The sequence below is a fragment of the Amphiura filiformis genome, chromosome 17 (genome assembly GCF_039555335.1).
Source record: "Amphiura filiformis chromosome 17, Afil_fr2py, whole genome shotgun sequence".
NCBI lineage: Eukaryota > Metazoa > Echinodermata > Ophiuroidea > Amphilepidida > Amphiuridae > Amphiura > Amphiura filiformis.
Window position 1 is genome coordinate 53,260,745 of NC_092644.1, and position 20,808 is coordinate 53,281,552.

Consider the following 20,808-nt stretch of genomic DNA (forward strand, 5'->3'; position numbering starts at 1 on the left):
AAAATAACGCAAAAATCAACCTTATTTAAGTTAAAGTCAGTGTCAGAGCTGGTGCATTTATCGTGCATTATGTGCTCCCATTCAAAATACATGGTACCTCGTGGACAAATAAAGAAATTGGGTATCGCAGCAAAAGGACTCATAAAAATTAAACGGTAGAAGCCTATCACTTCATTTTTTCACAGAAGGTGACTATTGAGTGTGGTATTTGTAGAAACTTTCAATAATGGGAAAGTTCAACTTGGTTCTTACATAAATATCGATTCTTTGTTCTATTGCACTTTTTTTGACTCACCCTGTATATAATCCATCCACTAAGCAGTCTCAACGCAGGACTACCGATTCTTATTGTTCTGCAAGGCTCACTCAGTCATTTAACATGTTTAATGAGGCAATACAATCCAAGGCATTGTAAATCGATATCCCCGGGTGCCATATGCAGTGATATGAAGACCGGCCTGGCTACAGTGTTGCTAGAACTTCAATATGGTCGTGTGTCTTGAGCTGGCCACCAAAAAAAGGTGGCGACGTTACATTTTGCCAAAGTCGACTCAAAACAAATGATGATATCTCTGTCAAGCAAGAAGGTATTGTCATGCTTGTGGTCTCATTTTATTGCTAAATAAAATGCACTTTCAACCCTGTAAAAAGAAATACTTGAACCTTTTAATACTGACACTGTGTTTCATAGAATTCAGAATGGGCAGGGTGGCGGTGGTGGGGGATGTGGTGGTGGGGGATGTGGTACACACAAACTCTATGGGATTGGAATTTTTAGTGCGTAATCTGCTTCTGTAAAGGCTGTAAATTGGATTTGGACTCTATTTAGCATCTAAAACACTCATGGCCTTACAGCTAAACAATTCTACTAATTGTTTTTAATAATTTATGATTGGTTTAGTCCAGAAAATGCTAACTTTTCCATACAAAACTACCCGTTGTCATATTAAACACTGTAGCAAGTAATGTAGTCTTCAAAATCTAAAAGTTACTGTAAAATTTTAATTACTTATCCTATCATAGTCAAATTTAGTATAGATTTTCTGAAGGGAAATTTGACGAGGAATCTAAATATGGACATATTTTTTCTGTATGGGTTAGGGGGAAAATGTTTAGGTTCAAAATATGTTGAATTGTAAAAAAATCTAACATACATTGGGACACCCTATATTCCTAGATTACCAAACAGCTGTGATTATGGTATCTTCCAAAGTCAGTTGGCTCTCCATATCCTCTAACCAAATGAATGTTGTTTACTTCCAGTTTATTACTGTAAGTTGGTAATAAGCAATGCATTGAGTGACCCATTTTTATCAAAATCCTTTTTATTCCACCCTGTATAACTTGCAGGTCACCCTGTATAATGAGTTGAAATGTATATATTTGAATTGCTTATGCCTTCAGCTTTCCAAAAATGTATACTTTTGCTGGTTTAGGGTTGATGATTGTCGAGATAATCTAATTAGAAACCCGGCTGGTGTAAAAATTCATAATATTTGTCATGTAACACTAAGGGTGGCGAGTTCAGGACACACGGCCATATAGCAAAGAAATTCCCAGGCCTAGCGGACCAATGTGTTGAAATTTGCTTCTCCTCAAAACAACTTTGCCCAGCATTTGGTAAAAAAAATCAACAATCTTACATGCAATTGGGCAATATTTTAAACAAAACTTTCATTTACAAAACATAAATAGGCCCTACTACGCTGTATATTGTATAAATTGTTTGGAACACACTTCCAAATACCCGGGTCCAAATAACCTTCGTATTTTAAAACATCCCCAGACTTTCGTTACCGTATATAAACGCCAGCTCAAAACCAATTTTTGTAAATTGATGGTTTTTATGTTTGTTTGTCAATTTCGTGCTTTACGCGCTTTGAGTTCCTCATCGGAAGATATTGTGCCTTATAAGAACCATTCATTATCATTGCTAACTTAAACCTGTTCAAGCAATTAATTAAAAGTGCTTGCCTAAAAACAGAATAACTTGGATGTTAATACTTGACCTAGTGTTTCAATTGTCATGAAGGTGACTGGGTATGGTGCCTTTTGTTTGTGTTTGTTTGAAACTGCTTTTGGAATAACAATACAAGGTTAAACATGGAAGTTTATAAAAAAAAAACCTATTAAATAACCTAAATGAAAAAAAACACATTTTTGTCAACAATGAGCCTTTCATTGAAAGTCATATTTAAAATGTGTTGAGTACCACCCCAAAGTTTCCCTATATACACGCCCTACTACCCACCTCACACACCTCTGCACCCACCCCACGCCCGATAGGCCTATAGGGCCTACATAATATTACATACCGGTATAATAATATTTATATAGCACGTTATAGCTATACATTTAAAAAGTATAGCCCTATTATGACAAATAGGCCTACATGTCAAATTAAAAACAAACCCGAACACAAGCCTGAAGGGTGTAATGAAAATGCCAACCCGCGATGGGGGGGGGGCATACAAAATTCACCTGGAGATAGGAGGGACAGAAAAATAAAATCCCCTATAATAACACACTCATTTTTCTAGGTTTGGACAGTACAACGTGTGTCTCTTAATACGGACTAACCTAGGTAAACAAACAAACAGACAAAATGGTCGACATAATCATGGAAACCATATTTGCCATTACAGGCTATCACCATGATCAAGGAAGCAAATATCCAAAATTCACTTTAATTTACCAAAGCACCCAAATGGGAGATTTGGGCTACAAAGTCGCCCGTCGAGTAATCCTGCTTTCAATGCAGAAGAGACCTGGATTAGATCAATGGAATTATCGACTATTTATGCTGCTTGCTTTCGAGATAAAGTACTGAGTTTGAGATTTTAGGAGCATGACGTGAAAAAAGGTGAAATTAAAACTGAAATTCTGACAAAACAATAATAGATAGACCCACACGATGTGCTTTACAGAGGTGGGAAATATCTTTCCGTAGCGAATTATATTAGTTTGAAACGCTTAAAATGAATTCGAAAAAGCTCGTGGACGGATGTAAGGCCTATAAAATTCATAAATCTTACACTAAACGACACAATTTCATACCTAATTTTAACACCAGGATTTTTAAAAAAATGTATATCCAAGCACAATGTTTTTAACTGACATTACTGAAGAAAAAAAATATTGCTTTATATTTGACCGAGAAAATTAATTTCGTAGCAAAAAGGTGTATATCTGAATTGTGCTGATTTTAACATGTATCGATCGACTTTTAGCGCGACTATGCATTTCTAAAGAATCGGTAGTCCAGCGTTATAGCTGTAAGTAGAAGAACCAAGCAACCGAGGGATGCCAAAAGCACCGGAAGTACCGGTCAATGTCGCTGGAAAAACTTTGAACTGTGTGTTAACCCAGCGGCCAAGATGGTGAAAGCCTTACATTAATTATGGATAAGTCAATCAACAATGTATTCAAATAATCAAAAACAGCAAGCTTTATCTAGTTTAAAAATTTAATGACCGGACAGTATTAGCATTAGCCAGAATAATTGAGCTACAATTGCAATGATGTGAAAAGACATAGCTTGCTTGGAACAAAAAGATGATAATGATTGATTATTATTATTATTATTATTATTATTATTATTATTATTATTATTATTATTATTATTATTATTATTATTAACAAATACTTATACGGCGCTCTACAGCGATCACAGCGCCTTACAATAATACAAAATTACAAACAAACCAAGAAGCAAAAATCAAAAAGAAGCACATACAAAAAGAAGCATTGATACATATAAAACTAATGGTGAAACAATTACAACGGTGGTTGTATTAAACAATAATCGCACAAGTCCTATGATATGTCCAATATCATTATTTCTTTTTCTTTAGATTTGGAGCCTTTGGATGAGATGGTTGGAGAACAGCATGCATGCACTTTTGTTCTGTGTCTTCATGGAGTGCTTTTAGGTTGACCACTTCGAAAGTGGCATTTGCTACTATTTGGTCTTCCCTGCCAGGGCACTTTCGTTCTTGTTCGTCCCTGTGTTCTTGACTGTTCATCTACACACCTCACCCAAATGCTCCCCCTTTTTTGCTGTTGATATTGTATTGGTAGGAATGTCAATTTATTGTTTAATTAAATTTAATGATTGTATTTAATTTAAAATCGATTTCCCTCATTATTTTCATTTTTTAATGTATTTTATCATGATTGTATTGTACTTTTATATTGTATGAATTGTGTTTTTTCTGGCAAATAAAATGAAATGAAATGAAATGAAATGAAATAGGATATGTATACTTTTCAATTCAACAGATGAAAGCTCTTTTCAAGTCTTAAATACATTCATTTTTCAAATTATATGAAATTACTTTAACAGTGTACTTCGGTTATATTAATGCGTACGTGGCACCTACAAGTCGCCATATCGTATTCAACGATGTAAGGTACCCGGATGTACAAAAACTCCACATGCAAAAGTATAGGCGAAAATGACAGGTCGCAAGGAAAATTCTTCTTGCAAAATAGTTGCATTTATTGCAAAGGATAAAATAATTTGGCCCGAAAGATAAACTCTTTATTTGCGTTTTCCATTACGGAAAAAAATTAACGACGGAAAAGCTAGATATAGCTGATTTACAAACTTATATTTCAATGCATTTCATTCCGTGCTAAATGGGCGTGCCAATTGGCCATATCGATGACGTAATGGGATTCTTACGGACATTAAGGTCAGAACTGTGTAGCTGCCGATGATGTTATTTGATAATTTTTGCACGTGAGGACAGGGAACTTTAGGGGGCAGTGGCGTAGCCAGCACTTTTACAGAAGGGAGGGGGTGGAGGGGCCAAGACAAATTTTAAGGGACACCTTTTGGCGATAAAATCAGTTTATGGTACAAATGCGCGGGAAGCGCGCGAACATTTTTGCCATATTGGTGCTAAACGGGTGAAATATGGTACAAAGCGGGATAAATTCGCGCGAAGCGTGCAAAAATTGGCACATTTTTAGGTTAAAATGGCAAAATATGAGGTTAATTTGGTCAAAAACACAAAAAAAAATCTTAAAATATCGGGGCGGCCACAGGAGGGGGGGGAAAGACTTTTCACAGGGGGCAGCAGCCCCCATTGACCCCTCCCCCTGGCTACGCCAATGTTAGGGGGCTGTTATTTTCTTCTGAAAAAATATTTTATACGTTTTGTACCAATATTTCTTTAACCTTATAATTAACAAGAATGCAAGCCAATAAATTTAAAGAAATATCAATCTTGTCGAGCCAGTAATTGTTCAATTACTCAAAGGATTAAAAAAAAAAGTTCTTCTCTGCCCTGCAAAGAGGGAGCTTATTAATTACTGAATTTTGTATTTCAATAGATCTAAATTCAAAACGTTTATGCTGGAAATATTAAATTGAAGTTCTCCAAAAGGCTATATAATAATTAAACTTCATAGCAATACTTGGAATTACTTAAGTAAGAGGAATATTACCTAATTTACAAAAATGCATTTATTATAATAGTGTGAATATGTGATGAGTGCGCGTAAAGGTCAAGGTACGTCAGATTTTAATCACGTTAATCAGGGTAGTTTTTTATGTTTTCGTTAGAGTTTTACCAGAAGAGTATTACCTAAATGAGTTGAACCAAATTATCTTACAAAGAATTCACAAAATTGCAATTATTATAATAGTGTGAATATGCGATGATAGCGCGTGAAAGGTCAAGGTACGCCAGATTTTAATCACGTTAATCAGGGCTTTTTTTGCACTTTTCATGGTTTAAACCATACATGTCAGGTGCTATTAATTAATTAGTGTCTAGTTTGACGTACCGTAGCTCCATCTCCGCACGTTGTACTATAAAGAAATGAAATCAGGTCTGTTTTTTATCCAATGTTGCTTCAGTTATTCCTACCAAATACAACTGTTTATTATGTAATTGAAAATAAGTAGCAAATAGTGTTATCACGGAAATTAAAATAGGTCCTTTAATGCAATATCACATTTTATGTTGACCTATTAAACGAAATATGTCACATCGAGGATTGAGAGCCAGAAAGCCTCAACTCACAATCACCTGCTCCACAAAAGGGGCATTAAGTCGCCAGGGCACTATAGAAGATACAGTCCATAATAATCATGACAAATTTCAATAGAAAATAAAGGACATTGTGGGGGAAATATTGATTTTTGAAGACCAAAGCAAAGGAGCCAACTTTATGCTCATTTTGTGAGAGCTGGTTTTCTGGTTCTGGTTCTGAAACCTCGATATTTACTTTCATTGTAAGGTACGGTAATTCTATTTTGATCGCGATGCATCATGGACAGATTTTTTTTTGCTTACCAGATGCCACCATATAGGCGTCTCCAATAGTCTCCACCTTGTAAGCATCAAACTTCTCTATTAAAGCATCCAGGGCATGGTAAAGTACATTCAGCATTTCCACAACCTATGCAAAAAGACAAGTAGTATAGAATTAATAGGTAAATCAAAATATTTTATTGTAAGATAAATAACAAAATATAAAATACAAAAGAGCGTGAGATATTTCTTGTTTGATCATATCACTCTATTTCATCGGATGTTCTATGGCGAAGCTCCAAAACTCCTTCAACATCTGTTACCAGATCGTATGATTATTGATCCTCGTCTGCGGCGTTCTGTCAGATCCCACGACCAAGCTGTCAAAATCCGAAGATCCAACCTGGTCAGCCACCAGAGGTCATTCCTTCCATCCTCAGCTCACCTTCGGGATGCTCTACCTGGTCCAATTATCTCTAACCAGAATCGGCTGAGCTTCAAACGGGAGGTTAACAACTATCTTGGCGCCAACCCATCAGCGCTATCATACCGATAGCAGCTGTTAAAGCCTTGCATAGTTTAGACATTAAAAAAAAAACTTAACTCCACCCTCATGTGAAATCCAGCATGTATGAAAGAACAACCCAAGTCCAGAACCTGTAACACATATCATTGAAATCCAGTATGTATTAAATCTAACTGAAGGAATTAAAATAATACACAGGGGTTTTTTTATAATTATTTTCTCAAAATCACTTCCCGGTCGTGTACTTGGGTGGGGTTTGTATTCAGGTATTTAATTAAAGGACATTACTTTCAGACCATTTCGTTTTAATATTAATCTAGGAAAACTAGAGCTATGAGTTACAAACATTGTCAGATCTGAATTTGTTTGTTTTTACTTACACGGAGAATCGTAGTCCTAGGATCGAGAGATTTCTACATACTTGTTCATATCAAGTTTGGATCCCATTAAACACGTATCCTTATGTGTAATGCTCTGTGGTATGTTTTAGGTGACATTTTTGGCGGGATGTATGTGGGTAGTTCTTTTGAAATTGATTTGTTCAACAAATAAATATCGTAGTTGGAAAAGAAATGATGCTTCTGGTATAGCTTAGATTCGTGTGTTTCGTATGTTTTGTTAAATTATCCCAGATCTTTCTTGCTTCCATTATACCACAGATCCTGATGTATTGACCGATTTGTCTTCATGGAAAGATTTGAGGAACGTATAAGAGTTTGAAATATAAATCAGTGGGTTGAATTTAGAGATGGTTGAACCCAAGGCATCCGATTAATGTGAGTCGGGTGTTGCAAATTGACAAAGAAAATGGTTAGCTTAACTGCTTAACTCATTATATGATTATAATAATTATTATCATTATTATGATATACTTTAATAAGCATTAGGTTAGATCTTTTAAAAACTTGCCTTGTTGTTTTAGACAACGAAGTTGATATCGTTTTAATGAATTGGTGGAGGTATTATTATACTAATCTGGTAGGCTGACTAGCTACTCTTACAACCTGACAGTAAGGTGATGTAAATGTAATTATATCTGCCATACACTAATAATTGACAATGATGGACATTTAGGTTCAACAATGTAGCATTGTCAGACAAACACAAAAGTGCCAACGTGTCTTGCAATTGTCTGTCCCATAATGATTTCTCTAAATCTTATTGCTAAAGATATCAGAACAAAAGCAACGGGTTTTCATGTTTCTATTCACTTACTTGACATTAGGCCACAAAAAGATAATTGTTTGATTGGTGTAACATAAAAATATTAGGGTAGGTAGGTCGGGATTTGTTTTTTGTTTGTTTGTTTTTGCTGGGTTTTTTTGTTTTTTTAAAGCTGTAAATTGCGTTTGATAAAGACCTTGGAACCCTTTTTCGTCCTTTAAAAAAAAATCAACAAATTAACTAATTAATTTGTATTAATTTTAGGGTAGGTCGGGTTACACCAATCAAACAATTTTTTGTGGCCTTAGTAAATAAATAATTATGATATTTATTTCAAATTTATATATAAAAAAAAACCTCTTCAAATTCCGCATAGCTTATAAAATTACCCCCGTCCCCTTAAAAGCACTGACCAGATGGATCATGATTCAACTTTATTCATTCACTTTTGCTACACTAAGACACGAAAGTGTCCAAGCTGTTTTACTATACTTTACACAATTTGCCATATCTTCCAAACCACCGATTTTATTGAAACATGCAAAGCGTAAGAAATTACCTTGACGACCAAGTAAAACTCAATACAATTAATAAGTGACATGTTTGCCTAATACTATTTTCTAAAGTGTATACATTTTTGTTAAAACCTATAGGCCTACACCTTCACCATAAAAGGTTAAATCTTTCTTCGACATATTTTATTCTAATCGTTTTTGTTCCCATTTTCCATGTTATTATTTATCTAATCCCGTTCCCATTATTATAATTATTATTTGGCTACATTTGGATCAAAACTGACGGAGCCTTTCAATGGACATACTACATACACGACACATATAACATATCCCTATCTGCTATGTTGCTAAATTTGTAACCCTCCGCTTGTTCTAATCCGTTTCCATGCCAACGGTCAAGCTATTTAAGGATGTTTGTCTTTTTTATCCTGAACTGTCACATTTTAACTAGCTCTTTCTTTTCTATATCTATAAACAAAATCATCTCTTCATTCCATGCAATATAATTTATGTGTTAAAATATAATTTTTAGTGATTTATGGCCAGTTTTGACCACATGTTTTGAAAAATTATTTATGCGTCCTGAAAAGTATATTAATTTTTTTAAATGGATGGATGTTTGAAAACAGTGAATCACAACATTTTTCTGTGACCTATTGTTTCTCACCTATGACTATGATTTATATCGTCATCAATTGAGAAGTTGACACACGTTTGTGACTTCTCGCATTGACTCTTCTTGCTGATGGCTTGCTTGAAAAGAAAATTCAACGTAAAACGCAGCTGCATGAGGAGTGACACAAGTCGAGAACTAATATAGGCAACTAGACACTATAAAAGACAACCACATGGGCCAATCAGTGGTCCACAATGAATGAATAAAGGGACGGCCCAAAACGACATGGGGACGCATGTACATTATTCAACTACAACGTAGGTTGCATAGGTATGCCTGATATATTCGTTTCATAGCTCAGTATAGCAATGATGATGCTATACACTTGCAATACATGCTTTGTGATACATGTTTGAGGTTGTTATAAGTTCAGACCAATTCATGGTATGTTACGGATATTAGATGATATAAGCCCGCGTGATAGCTAGGCCTATATAGTAACACATTCCATGAACCGTAATCTAAAAGATAAAATAGCAGGACCGGTTTCGTTCCTCAGATAAGTGGGAACTCATCAGCTGCAGGGGAGGGAGAAAGTATGGAGTGAACAGATAAAACCTCGTGCTAAATAACGCTGTTAATTCTGTGAACATGTATGATCTGATATATACTGATAACTTTATAGCAGACATATCATTTTCTACAGAATAGGGTGACAATCAATTATTAGCACGTGCCGTTCTCATCAAAGTGATAGTGAGTTTGCAGTGATATAGGCATATCCGTTTAAATAAACGGTAAAGGCTGTATTAATTTTGATAAATTAATATTTAATGCGACTCACAGATGTCACTAGATAAGATGTGTTCAAATCCATACCCGGTATCATAATGTCATATGTGTAACACATGCACGATAGCCAAGTTTCTGCGCCAGTGTTGCCAGTATTGATGGAATTAACCATGGTACTTGAAAACATCATTGTGTTAGAGGAGATGTCAAGGGGTTTGACCTGACCGCCATGGTAACGGTATAAACAAAACCAACAATAACTTGTGCTACTGAGTAATTTCAAAGAGAGTTCACAAAATTAATATTAATAATGATAAACTCCTTAAATTTTCATGATATGTGAAAATTTGCACAGTTGGTTAAGGTGGATAGGTCAATAAAATACCTCAGATAGATGTTTGATCATGCCATGATAAGATGACCTGTTGTTACAGGATGGCGTCAGAAGATAGCTTGATACCCGGTTGTAACAGTACCAAAAAGCAGACAAGTAGATTGGTGTAGCTATGAAACATGTATATCATGTCGGGATATCATGATAATTAAAGTATTGTAGTTGAAAAATGATGATAAGACATTGCCAACCCACGGATCAAAAATGACCTCCGCGTAGCCGTCGCCCCGACTTATAAAATAAGAAGGGGAAAAGAAATCAGAACTTAAAGGCACGCATGAACAATGCTCATCCTACTCTGAAATTTACCTTTGAGATATCCGACAACCTTGTCACATATCTAGATCTTCAAATTTACAAAGGGAACAGGTTCCTAGAACACGGCCTACTTGATCACAAGATCAACATGAAAAAGACAGAAACTCATCAGTGGTTATGCCCCGAATCGGCGCATTGCCCATCTGTTTTACAGCCTTAGTTCTAGGGGAAACGATTCGCTACTGCCGCGGTCATACATCCGAATCCAATTTCGTTAACAAGGTCAACTTCTTCACAGATAAACTTGTGGAAAGAGGTTATGATCGGCATACAGTTAATGAAATAACCAGCAAGGTTAAATTTGAAGATCGGGACACATATCTCAATAGCTCAAAGGAGAGTAGGCCTGACATGAACAAGAAAAATATCCCTCTTGTTTTAGTAACTACGTACACACCATATATCAAAACCCAGGATCTCAAGAAAGTTCTATTAAATCATTGGCATAAAATTGAGCAAAATCCTACATTAAATGCTCTTTTTTCCGAAACCACCTTTACTGGCTTTTAAACGTGCCAAAAACTTGGCAGATACCTTAGTAAAGTCTAAGCTACCACAACTTGATGAGCCGGCTGAGATCAATCAAACCGCGCTTCCTAACACACCCCAGGAGGCCATGCCGCTCATCGACCGACCAGCATCAAGTAGCCAGATTAGCACGGTGGATTTCAATGCAAATGATCATGCATTGTTACAATGTTTATATGAACTAATGGATGAATAATTGGTTTATTTATACGCCCGTCTAAACCAGATATTACTGGTTTTTTTCCAGCCTACATCTTATATCGGAGGCCAGAAACAAGGCCCACACTTTATTGGTTTTAATTAATTAATTAATTAATTAATTAATTATTTTGTTGCATGACGCATATTTAATCTGAACTTATATTTTGGTTCACATCCACATAATTTACAGCTGATGAGTCCCCATGTATCCGAGGGACGAAACCGGTCCTGTTATTTAAATTATTATGTTTAAATGACCACTATACTAAAATATTGTATAGGATTCCATTATATCATGCCTATTAACTAATAGGCCTACTACTTAGCAATTTATCAGCATGATGCTGGGTGTATACCGCGTCCCCATGTCGTTTTGGGCCGTCCCCTTATTCATTTTTGATTTCTTTTCCCCTTCTTATTTTATAAGTCGGGGCGACGGCTGCACGGAGGTCATCAGTTATAGTTGATCCGTGGGTTGGCGGTTTATCCTCAAATTCCACTCACCATGCTAGATTTTTTGCTACGCTTTTAACTATACGGTCTATCCTATACTCTATTTTACTGTGTGTGATATCCTACACCATTTTATTATGATTTACCGTAATCTACATACTATACGTTATTTTCTGTACGGCTCGTTATGTATATACATAATAATATTATTACCAATATTATTATTATCATTATTTAATGATAACCTATATTGCCTAGCACATGTAAGCACATGCTTATTATTTATATCTTCCGATAATCTAACCGATTGTTGGTAGTGCATGGTTTATATATTAAATTAATATGCAATGCTATTAGCTATATACCCGATATACAGTTACTGTGGCCATGTTTACTTTACGTATTTTATCTTTAAATGTATTACGTATGGTACACTGTATATGATTTGATTACCCATCAGGCTTTGCGCCCCTTACGTGGGCGGCTCACTTCTGGTAGTTGCTTTCTCTCACGTCCGCAATAACGGCATTTTATCCGTGCCGCTAGCGGATATGTGTCACTTGTTCTGTGAGCACATCACAAGCAACATCGCTACACTGACATTATGTCCAAGCGTCCTTCAACGTTCCAGAAGTTTCAGCCACCGGCAAAAGTCGGGAAGTTGGAAGAAAGCAAGAAAATAGACGGCAGTAAAGAAGACGGCAGCAAGAAAGACGGCAGTAAAGAAGTAACAGCGGGCGGTGTAGTCCTATCAAAGGTCAATATCATCTTGGCCCCCGACAGCGTTGGTGCACCGGTAGCAGAGAGTCTCCAAACATCTAAAAAGTTTGAACCATCAAAAGAGAGAAGCCTCCGTTTACAAAACGAAAACTATAAGTCTGTGTCCAAATTTATATCAAACATTGATTCCCTGATCAGACGCCGTGAGTCAATTATCCAGACACACGAGACGACTGTGACAGAAATCAACAGTGGTGTTGTTCCCAATGTAACGCGCATCCGAACAGAACCCACGCCACCCCAGGGTACAGACTTCCCTCTGAATTTTTGTCAGTTTACCAAGACAAAGTCAAGGAATATAGTGCAAAATTGGCTAATCTCCTTTACCCGAATACATCCGTATCATCGACAATCTATCCTTAGAAATAGATCTCGAGGTTCACGAAGCTGAAGACTCTCTTGCATCCATCACCGACGAAGAAGAACGAGGAAAGGCCATTGAGCTTTTCGGCATCAAGCACAAAGGGGTACTCCGTCGCCTTGAAGATCGCCGTAAAAAGGCAGTAGCTGAGAAGAAGAAGAACAAGAACAGCCGCCATCCTTATCGCCGTCATCATCACAACCGTCATCATCGTGCTAAACCCTTTTAGCTAAATAAACCAAACGGCTCTTTTCAGAGCCACCAATACTTCCAAAAAGAGATATTGCTTTGTATGTCAACAATTGGTTATTATATATATTTAAATAAAATATCATCCTAATAACCTCTTGATTGTATCACTTATTATCCTTTAAGTTCTAAATATCATATAAATATATCAAAGCCACCCATCTCTGATAGATAATAATGGCTAGAAGGGGAAAGAATAAATCTAGACTTGCTTATCATAAAACTAGAGTTGATGTCAACAAAACATCAACATCAAATCATATATCTAAAGCTAAGGCGAATATCAAAGCCAAGGCTGATTTGTGTAAGCGGTTCATCTATAATTATTCAGATTACCAATTATCCGATATGCAAATCATTGCACTATCTAAAGGCTTCAAATTTATACCTCTGGGCCGTAGACCACCACGTACTCAAATTTTGCAAGATTTTCATCAACTTGCACGTAAAATGAGAATGAAATATATCATGCGTGGAAAGTCGAAAAAAAGACCATTATTCAAATTACCATCTACGTGGGACCCACGATCCTCTGATAACATCAAATTAGAGGAATATCTCGATGAAACTAAACTTGAACTCTCGAAGTTAAAGCGCAGAAATCCTAGTGAAAACATGTCTAAAGCTGAAAAAGCTGCATTAAATCAACTCAAAAACAACAAATCTATTGTCATTAAACCCCTTGATAAGGGTAAGGCATGTGCCGTGGTCTCTCGTGATCAATACATCAAAGAAGCGCATAGACAATTGTCGGCGTTTCAATACCAGAAAATCGATCATGACATGATAGCGGACACCGCCAAAATGGCGGATGAAATAGTTGAAGATTTGTTTGCTGAGAAATGCATAGACAAACATGCAAGAGAATATCTACTTTCTGATAACAATGACATCAAGGTACCAAGCCTATATCTACTGGTCAAAGCCCATAAACCTAAACCCAAAGATAGTGATTTTTGTGGCAGACCAATTATATCAGGATGTCGGTCACCGACCAAACTCTTATCAGAATACTTAGACTATTTTCTACTACCACTAGTCCAAGAACAAGAAACGTATCTCAAAGACTCGCCTGAACTTATCAAAATTCTAGCAAACTTAAAACTCCCGCAAGATATAACATTAGTAACAGCGGACGTTACAAGTTTGTATACCAATATACCACAGGATCAATGTCTTGAGATTGTTGTTGACCGCTTAGAAAAATCAAACAAACGCTACCAAATTCCGAAACCCCCACCACATCTAGTACGAAGAATTCTTGAACTTATCCTCAAACGTAACTGCTTTGAGTTTAATGATGAATTCTATCTTCAGATTGTAGGTGCGGCTCAGGGAACATCCTATCCCCGAAATATCGGATTTGGTCATGTACGTTATTGAGAAAGAGTTCATTTTAACCGACCCAAACATAGTGTTCTATCGTAGATATCGGGATGATATTTTACTCTTTTATCAGGGTAATTGCAACGAGTTACAGAACTTAAAGGCACGCATGAACAATGCTCATCCTACTCTGAAATTTACCTTTGAGATATCCGACAACCTTGTCACATATCTAGATCTTCAAATTTACAAAGGGAACAGGTTCCTAGAACACGGCCTACTTGATCACAAGATCAACATGAAAAAGACAGAAACTCATCAGTGGTTATGCCCCGAATCGGCGCATTGCCCATCTGCTTTTACAGCCTTAGTTCTAGGGGAAACGATTCGCTACTGCCGCGGTCATACATCCGAATCCAATTTCGTTAACAAGGTCAACTTCTTCACAGATAAACTTGTGGAAAGAGGTTATGATCGGCATACAGTTAATGAAATAACCAGCAAGGTTAAATTTGAAGATCGGGACACATATCTCAATAGCTCAAAGGAGAGTAGGCCTGACATGAACAAGAAAAATATCCCTCTTGTTTTAGTAACTACGTACACACCATATATCAAAACCCAGGATCTCAAGAAAGTTCTATTAAATCATTGGCATAAAATTGAGCAAAATCCTACATTAAATGCTCTTTTTCCGAAACCACCTTTACTGGCTTTTAAACGTGCCAAAAACTTGGCAGATACCTTAGTAAAGTCTAAGCTACCACAACTTGATGAGCCGGCTGAGATCAATCAAACCGCGCTTCCTAACACACCCCAGGAGGCCATGCCGCTCATCGACCGACCAGCATCAAGTAGCCAGATTAGCACGGTGGATTTCAATGCAAATGATCATGCATTGTTACAATGTTTATATGAACTAATGGATGAATAATTGGTTTATTTATACGCCCGTCTAAACCAGATATTACTGGTTTTTTTCCAGCCTACATCTTATATCGGAGGCCAGAAACAAGGCCCACACTTTATTGGTTTTAATTAATTAATTAATTAATTAATTAATTATTTTGTTGCATGACGCATATTTAATCTGAACTTATATTTTGGTTCACATCCACATAATTTACAGCTGATGAGTCCCCATGTATCCGAGGGACGAAACCGGTCCTGTTATTTAAATTATTATGTTTAAATGACCACTATACTAAAATATTGTATAGGATTCCAATTATATCATGCCTATTAACTAATAGGCCTACTACTTAGCAATTTATCAGCATGATGCTGGGTGTATACCGCGTCCCCATGTCGTTTTGGGCCGTCCCTTATTCATTTTTGATTTCTTTTCCCCTTCTTATTTTATAAGTCGGGGCGACGGCTGCACGGAGGTCATCAGTTATAGTTGATCCGTGGGTTGGCGGTTTATCCTCAAATTCCACTCACCATGCTAGATTCTTTGCTACGCTTTTAACTATACGGTCTATCCTATACTCTATTTTACTGTGTGTGATATCCTACACCATTTTATTATGATTTACCGTAATCTACATACTATACGTTATTTTCTGTACGGCTCGTTATGTATATACATAATAATATTATTACTAATATTATTATTATCATTATTTAATGATAACCTATATTGCCGAGCACATGTAAGCACATGCTTATTATTTATATCTTCCGATAATCTAACCGATTGTTGGTAGTGCATGGTTTATATATTAAATTAATATGCAATGCTATTAGCTATATACCCGATATACAGTTACTGTGGCCATGTTTACTTTACGTATTTTATCTTTAAATGTATTACGTATGGTACACTGTATATGATTTGATTACCCATCAGGCTTTGCGCCCTTACGTGGGCGGCTCACTTCTGGTAGTTGCTTTCTCTCACGTCCGCAATAACGGCATTTTATCCGTGCCGCTAGCGGATATGTGTCACTTGTTCTGTGAGCACATCACAAGCAACATCGCTACACTGACATTATGTCCAAGCGTCCTTCAACGTTCCAGAAGTTTCAGCCACCGGCAAAAGTCGGGAAGTTGGAAGAAAGCAAGAAAGTAGACGGCAGTAAAGAAGACGGCAGCAAGAAAGACGGCAGTAAAGAAGTAACAGCGGGCGGTGTAGTCCTATCAAAGGTCAATATCATCTTGGCCCCCGACAGCGTTGGTGCACCGGTAGCAGAGAGTCTCCAAACATCTAAAAAGTTTGAACCATCAAAAGAGAGAAGCCTCCGTTTACAAAACGAAAACTATAAGTCTGTGTCCAAATTTATATCAAACATTGATTCCCTGATCAGACGCCGTGAGTCAATTATCCAGACACACGAGACGACTGTGACAGAAATCAACAGTGGTGTTGTTCCCAATGTAACGCGCATCCGAACAGAACCCACGCCACCCCAGGGTACAGACTTTCCCTCTGAATTTTGTCAGTTTACCAAGACAAAGTCAAGGAATATAGTGCAAAATTGGCTAATCTCCTTTTACCCGAATACATCCGTATCATCGACAATCTATCCTTAGAAATAGATCTCGAGGTTCACGAAGCTGAAGACTCTCTTGCATCCATCACCGACGAAGAAGAACGAGGAAAGGCCATTGAGCTTTTCGGCATCAAGCACAAAGGGGTACTCCGTCGCCTTGAAGATCGCCGTAAAAAGGCAGTAGCTGAGAAGAAGAAGAACAAGAACAGCCGCCATCCTTATCGCCGTCATCATCACAACCGTCATCATCGTGCTAAACCCTTTTAGCTAAATAAACCAAACGGCTCTTTTCAGAGCCACCAATACTTCCAAAAAGAGATATTGCTTTGTATGTCAACAATTGGTTATTATATATATTTAAATAAAATATCATCCTAATAACCTCTTGATTGTATCACTTATTATCCTTTAAGTTCTAAATATCATATAAATATATCAAAGCCACCCATCTCTGATAGTTAATAATGGCTAGAAGGGGAAAGAATAAATCTAGACTTGCTTATCATAAAACTAGAGTTGATGTCAACAAAACATCAACATCAAATCATATATCTAAAGCTAAGGCGAATATCAAAGCCAAGGCTGATTTGTGTAAGCGGTTCATCTATAATTATTCAGATTACCAATTATCCGATATGCAAATCATTGCACTATCTAAAGGCTTCAAATTTATACCTCTGGGCCGTAGACCACCACGTACTCAAATTTTGCAAGATTTTCATCAACTTGCACGTAAAATGAGAATGAAATATATCATGCGTGGAAAGTCGAAAAAAAGACCATTATTCAAATTACCATCTACGTGGGACCCACGATCCTCTGATAATATCAAATTAGAGGAATATCTCGATGAAACTAAACTTGAACTCTCGAAGTTAAAGCGCAGAAATCCTAGTGAAAACATGTCTAAAGCTGAAAAAGCTGCATTAAATCAACTCAAAAACAACAAATCTATTGTCATTAAACCCCTTGATAAGGGTAAGGCATGTGCCGTGGTCTCTCGTGATCAATACATCAAAGAAGCGCATAGACAATTGTCGGCGTTTCAATACCAGAAAATCGATCATGACATGACAGCGGATACCGCCAAAATGGCGGATGAAATAGTTGAAGATTTGTTTGCTGAGAAATGCATAGACAAACATGCAAGAGAATATCTACTTTCTGATAACAATGACATCAAGGTACCAAGCCTATATCTACTGGTCAAAGCCCATAAACCTAAACCCAAAGATAGTGATTTTTGTGGCAGACCAATTATATCAGGATGTCGGTCACCGACCAAACTCTTATCAGAATACTTAGACTATTTTCTACTACCACTAGTCCAAGAACAAGAAACGTATCTCAAAGACTCGCCTGAACTTATCAAAATTCTAGCAAACTTAAAACTCCCGCAAGATATAACATTAGTAACAGCGGACGTTACAAGTTTGTATACCAATATACCACAGGATCAATGTCTTGAGATTGTTGTTGACCGCTTAGAAAAATCAAACAAACGCTACCAAATTCCGAAACCCCCACCACATCTAGTACGAAGAATTCTTGAACTTATCCTCAAACGTAACTGCTTTGAGTTTAATGATGAATTCTATCTTCAGATTGTAGGTGCGGCTCAGGGGAACATCCTATCCCCCGAAATATCGGATTTGGTCATGTACGTTATTGAGAAAGAGTTCATTTTAACCGACCCAAACATAGTGTTCTATCGTAGATATCGGGATGATATTTTACTCTTTTATCAGGGTAATTGCAACGAGTTACAGAACTTAAAGGCACGCATGAACAATGCTCATCCTACTCTGAAATTTACCTTTGAGATATCCGACAACCTTGTCACATATCTAGATCTTCAAATTTACAAAGGGAACAGGTTCCTAGAACACGGCCTACTTGATCACAAGATCAACATGAAAAAGACAGAAACTCATCAGTGGTTATGCCCCGAATCGGCGCATTGCCCATCTGTTTTACAGCCTTAGTTCTAGGGGAAACGATTCGCTACTGCCGCGGTCATACATCCGAATCCAATTTCGTTAACAAGGTCAACTTCTTCACAGATAAACTTGTGGAAAGAGGTTATGATCGGCATACAGTTAATGAAATAACCAGCAAGGTTAAATTTGAAGATCGGGACACATATCTCAATAGCTCAAAGGAGAGTAGGCCTGACATGAACAAGAAAAATATCCCTCTTGTTTTAGTAACTACGTACACACCATATATCAAAACCCAGGATCTCAAGAAAGTTCTATTAAATCATTGGCATAAAATTGAGCAAAATCCTACATTAAATGCTCTTTTTCCGAAACCACCTTTACTGGCTTTTAAACGTGCCAAAAACTTGGCAGATACCTTAGTAAAGTCTAAGCTACCACAACTTGATGAGCCGGCTGAGATCAATCAAACCGCGCTTCCTAACACACCCCAGGAGGCCATGCCGCTCATCGACCGACCAGCATCAAGTAGCCAGATTAGCACGGTGGATTTCAATGCAAATGATCATGCATTGTTACAATGTTTATATGAACTAATGGATGAATAATTGGTTTATTTATACGCCCGTCTAAACCAGATATTACTGGGGTTTTTTCCAGCCTACATCTTATATCGGAGGCCAGAAACAAGGCCCACACTTTATTGGTTTTAATTAATTAATTAATTAATTAATTAATTATTTTGTTGCATGACGCATATTTAATCTGAACTTATATTTTGGTTCACATCCACATAATTTACAGCTGATGAGTCCCCATGTATCCGAGGGACGAAACCGGTCCTGTTATTTAAATTATTATGTTTAAATGACCACTATACTAAAATATTGTATAGGATTCCAATTATATCATGCCTATTAACTAATAGGCCTACTACTTAGCAATTTATCAGCATGATGCTGGGTGTATACCGCGTCCCCATGTCGTTTTGGGCCGTCCCATTATTCATTTTGATTTCTTTTCCCCTTCTTATTTTATAAGTCGGGGCGACGGCTGCACGGAGGTCATCAGTTATAGTTGATCCGTGGGTTGGCGGTTTATCCTCAAATTCCACTCACCATGCTAGATTCTTTGCTACGCTTTTAACTATACGGTCTATCCTATACTCTATTTTACTGTGTGTGATATCCTACACCATTTTATTATGATTTACCGTAATCTACATACTATACGTTATTTTCTGTACGGCTCGTTATGTATATACATAATAATATTATTACTAATATTATTATTATCATTATTTAATGATAACCTATATTGCCTAGCACATGTAAGCACATGCTTATTATTTATATCTTCCGATAATCTAACCGATTGTTGGTAGTGCATGGTTTATATATTAAATTAATATGCAATGCTATTAGCTATATACCCGATATACAGTTACTGTGGCCATGTTTACTTTACGTATTTTATCTTTAAATGTATTACGTATGGTACACTGTATATGATTTGATTACCCATCAGGCTTTGCGCCCCTTACGTGGGCGGCTCACTTCTGGTAGTTGCTTTCTCTCACGTCCGCAATAACGGCATTTTATCCGTGCCGCTAGCGGATATGTGTCACTTGTTCTGTGAGCACATCACAAGCAACATCGCTACACTGACATTATGTCCAAGCGTCCTTCAACGTTCCAGAAGTTTCAGCCACCGGCAAAAGTCGGGAAGTTGGAAGAAAGCAAGAAAATAGACGGCAGTAAAGAAGACGGCAGCAAGAAAGACGGCAGTAAAGAAGTAACAGCGGGCGGTGTAGTCCTATCAAAGGTCAATATCATCTTGGCCCCTGACAGCGTTGGTGCACCGGTAGCAGAGAGTCTCCAAACA

At 37.1% G+C, this 20,808-nt stretch overlaps 1 protein-coding gene across 1 annotated transcript in view; it reads right to left on the reverse strand.

The window, feature by feature from the left end:
- Positions 1 to 20,808, reverse strand: part of LOC140137968 (uncharacterized) — a 79,796-nt gene that overhangs the window by 11,682 nt on the left and 47,306 nt on the right. Inside the window, exon 2 of the mRNA XM_072159789.1 lies at positions 6,309 to 6,414. Within this exon, the coding sequence (XP_072015890.1) occupies positions 6,309 to 6,414 (106 nt within the window). The remainder of the gene's footprint in view (positions 1 to 6,308; positions 6,415 to 20,808) is intronic.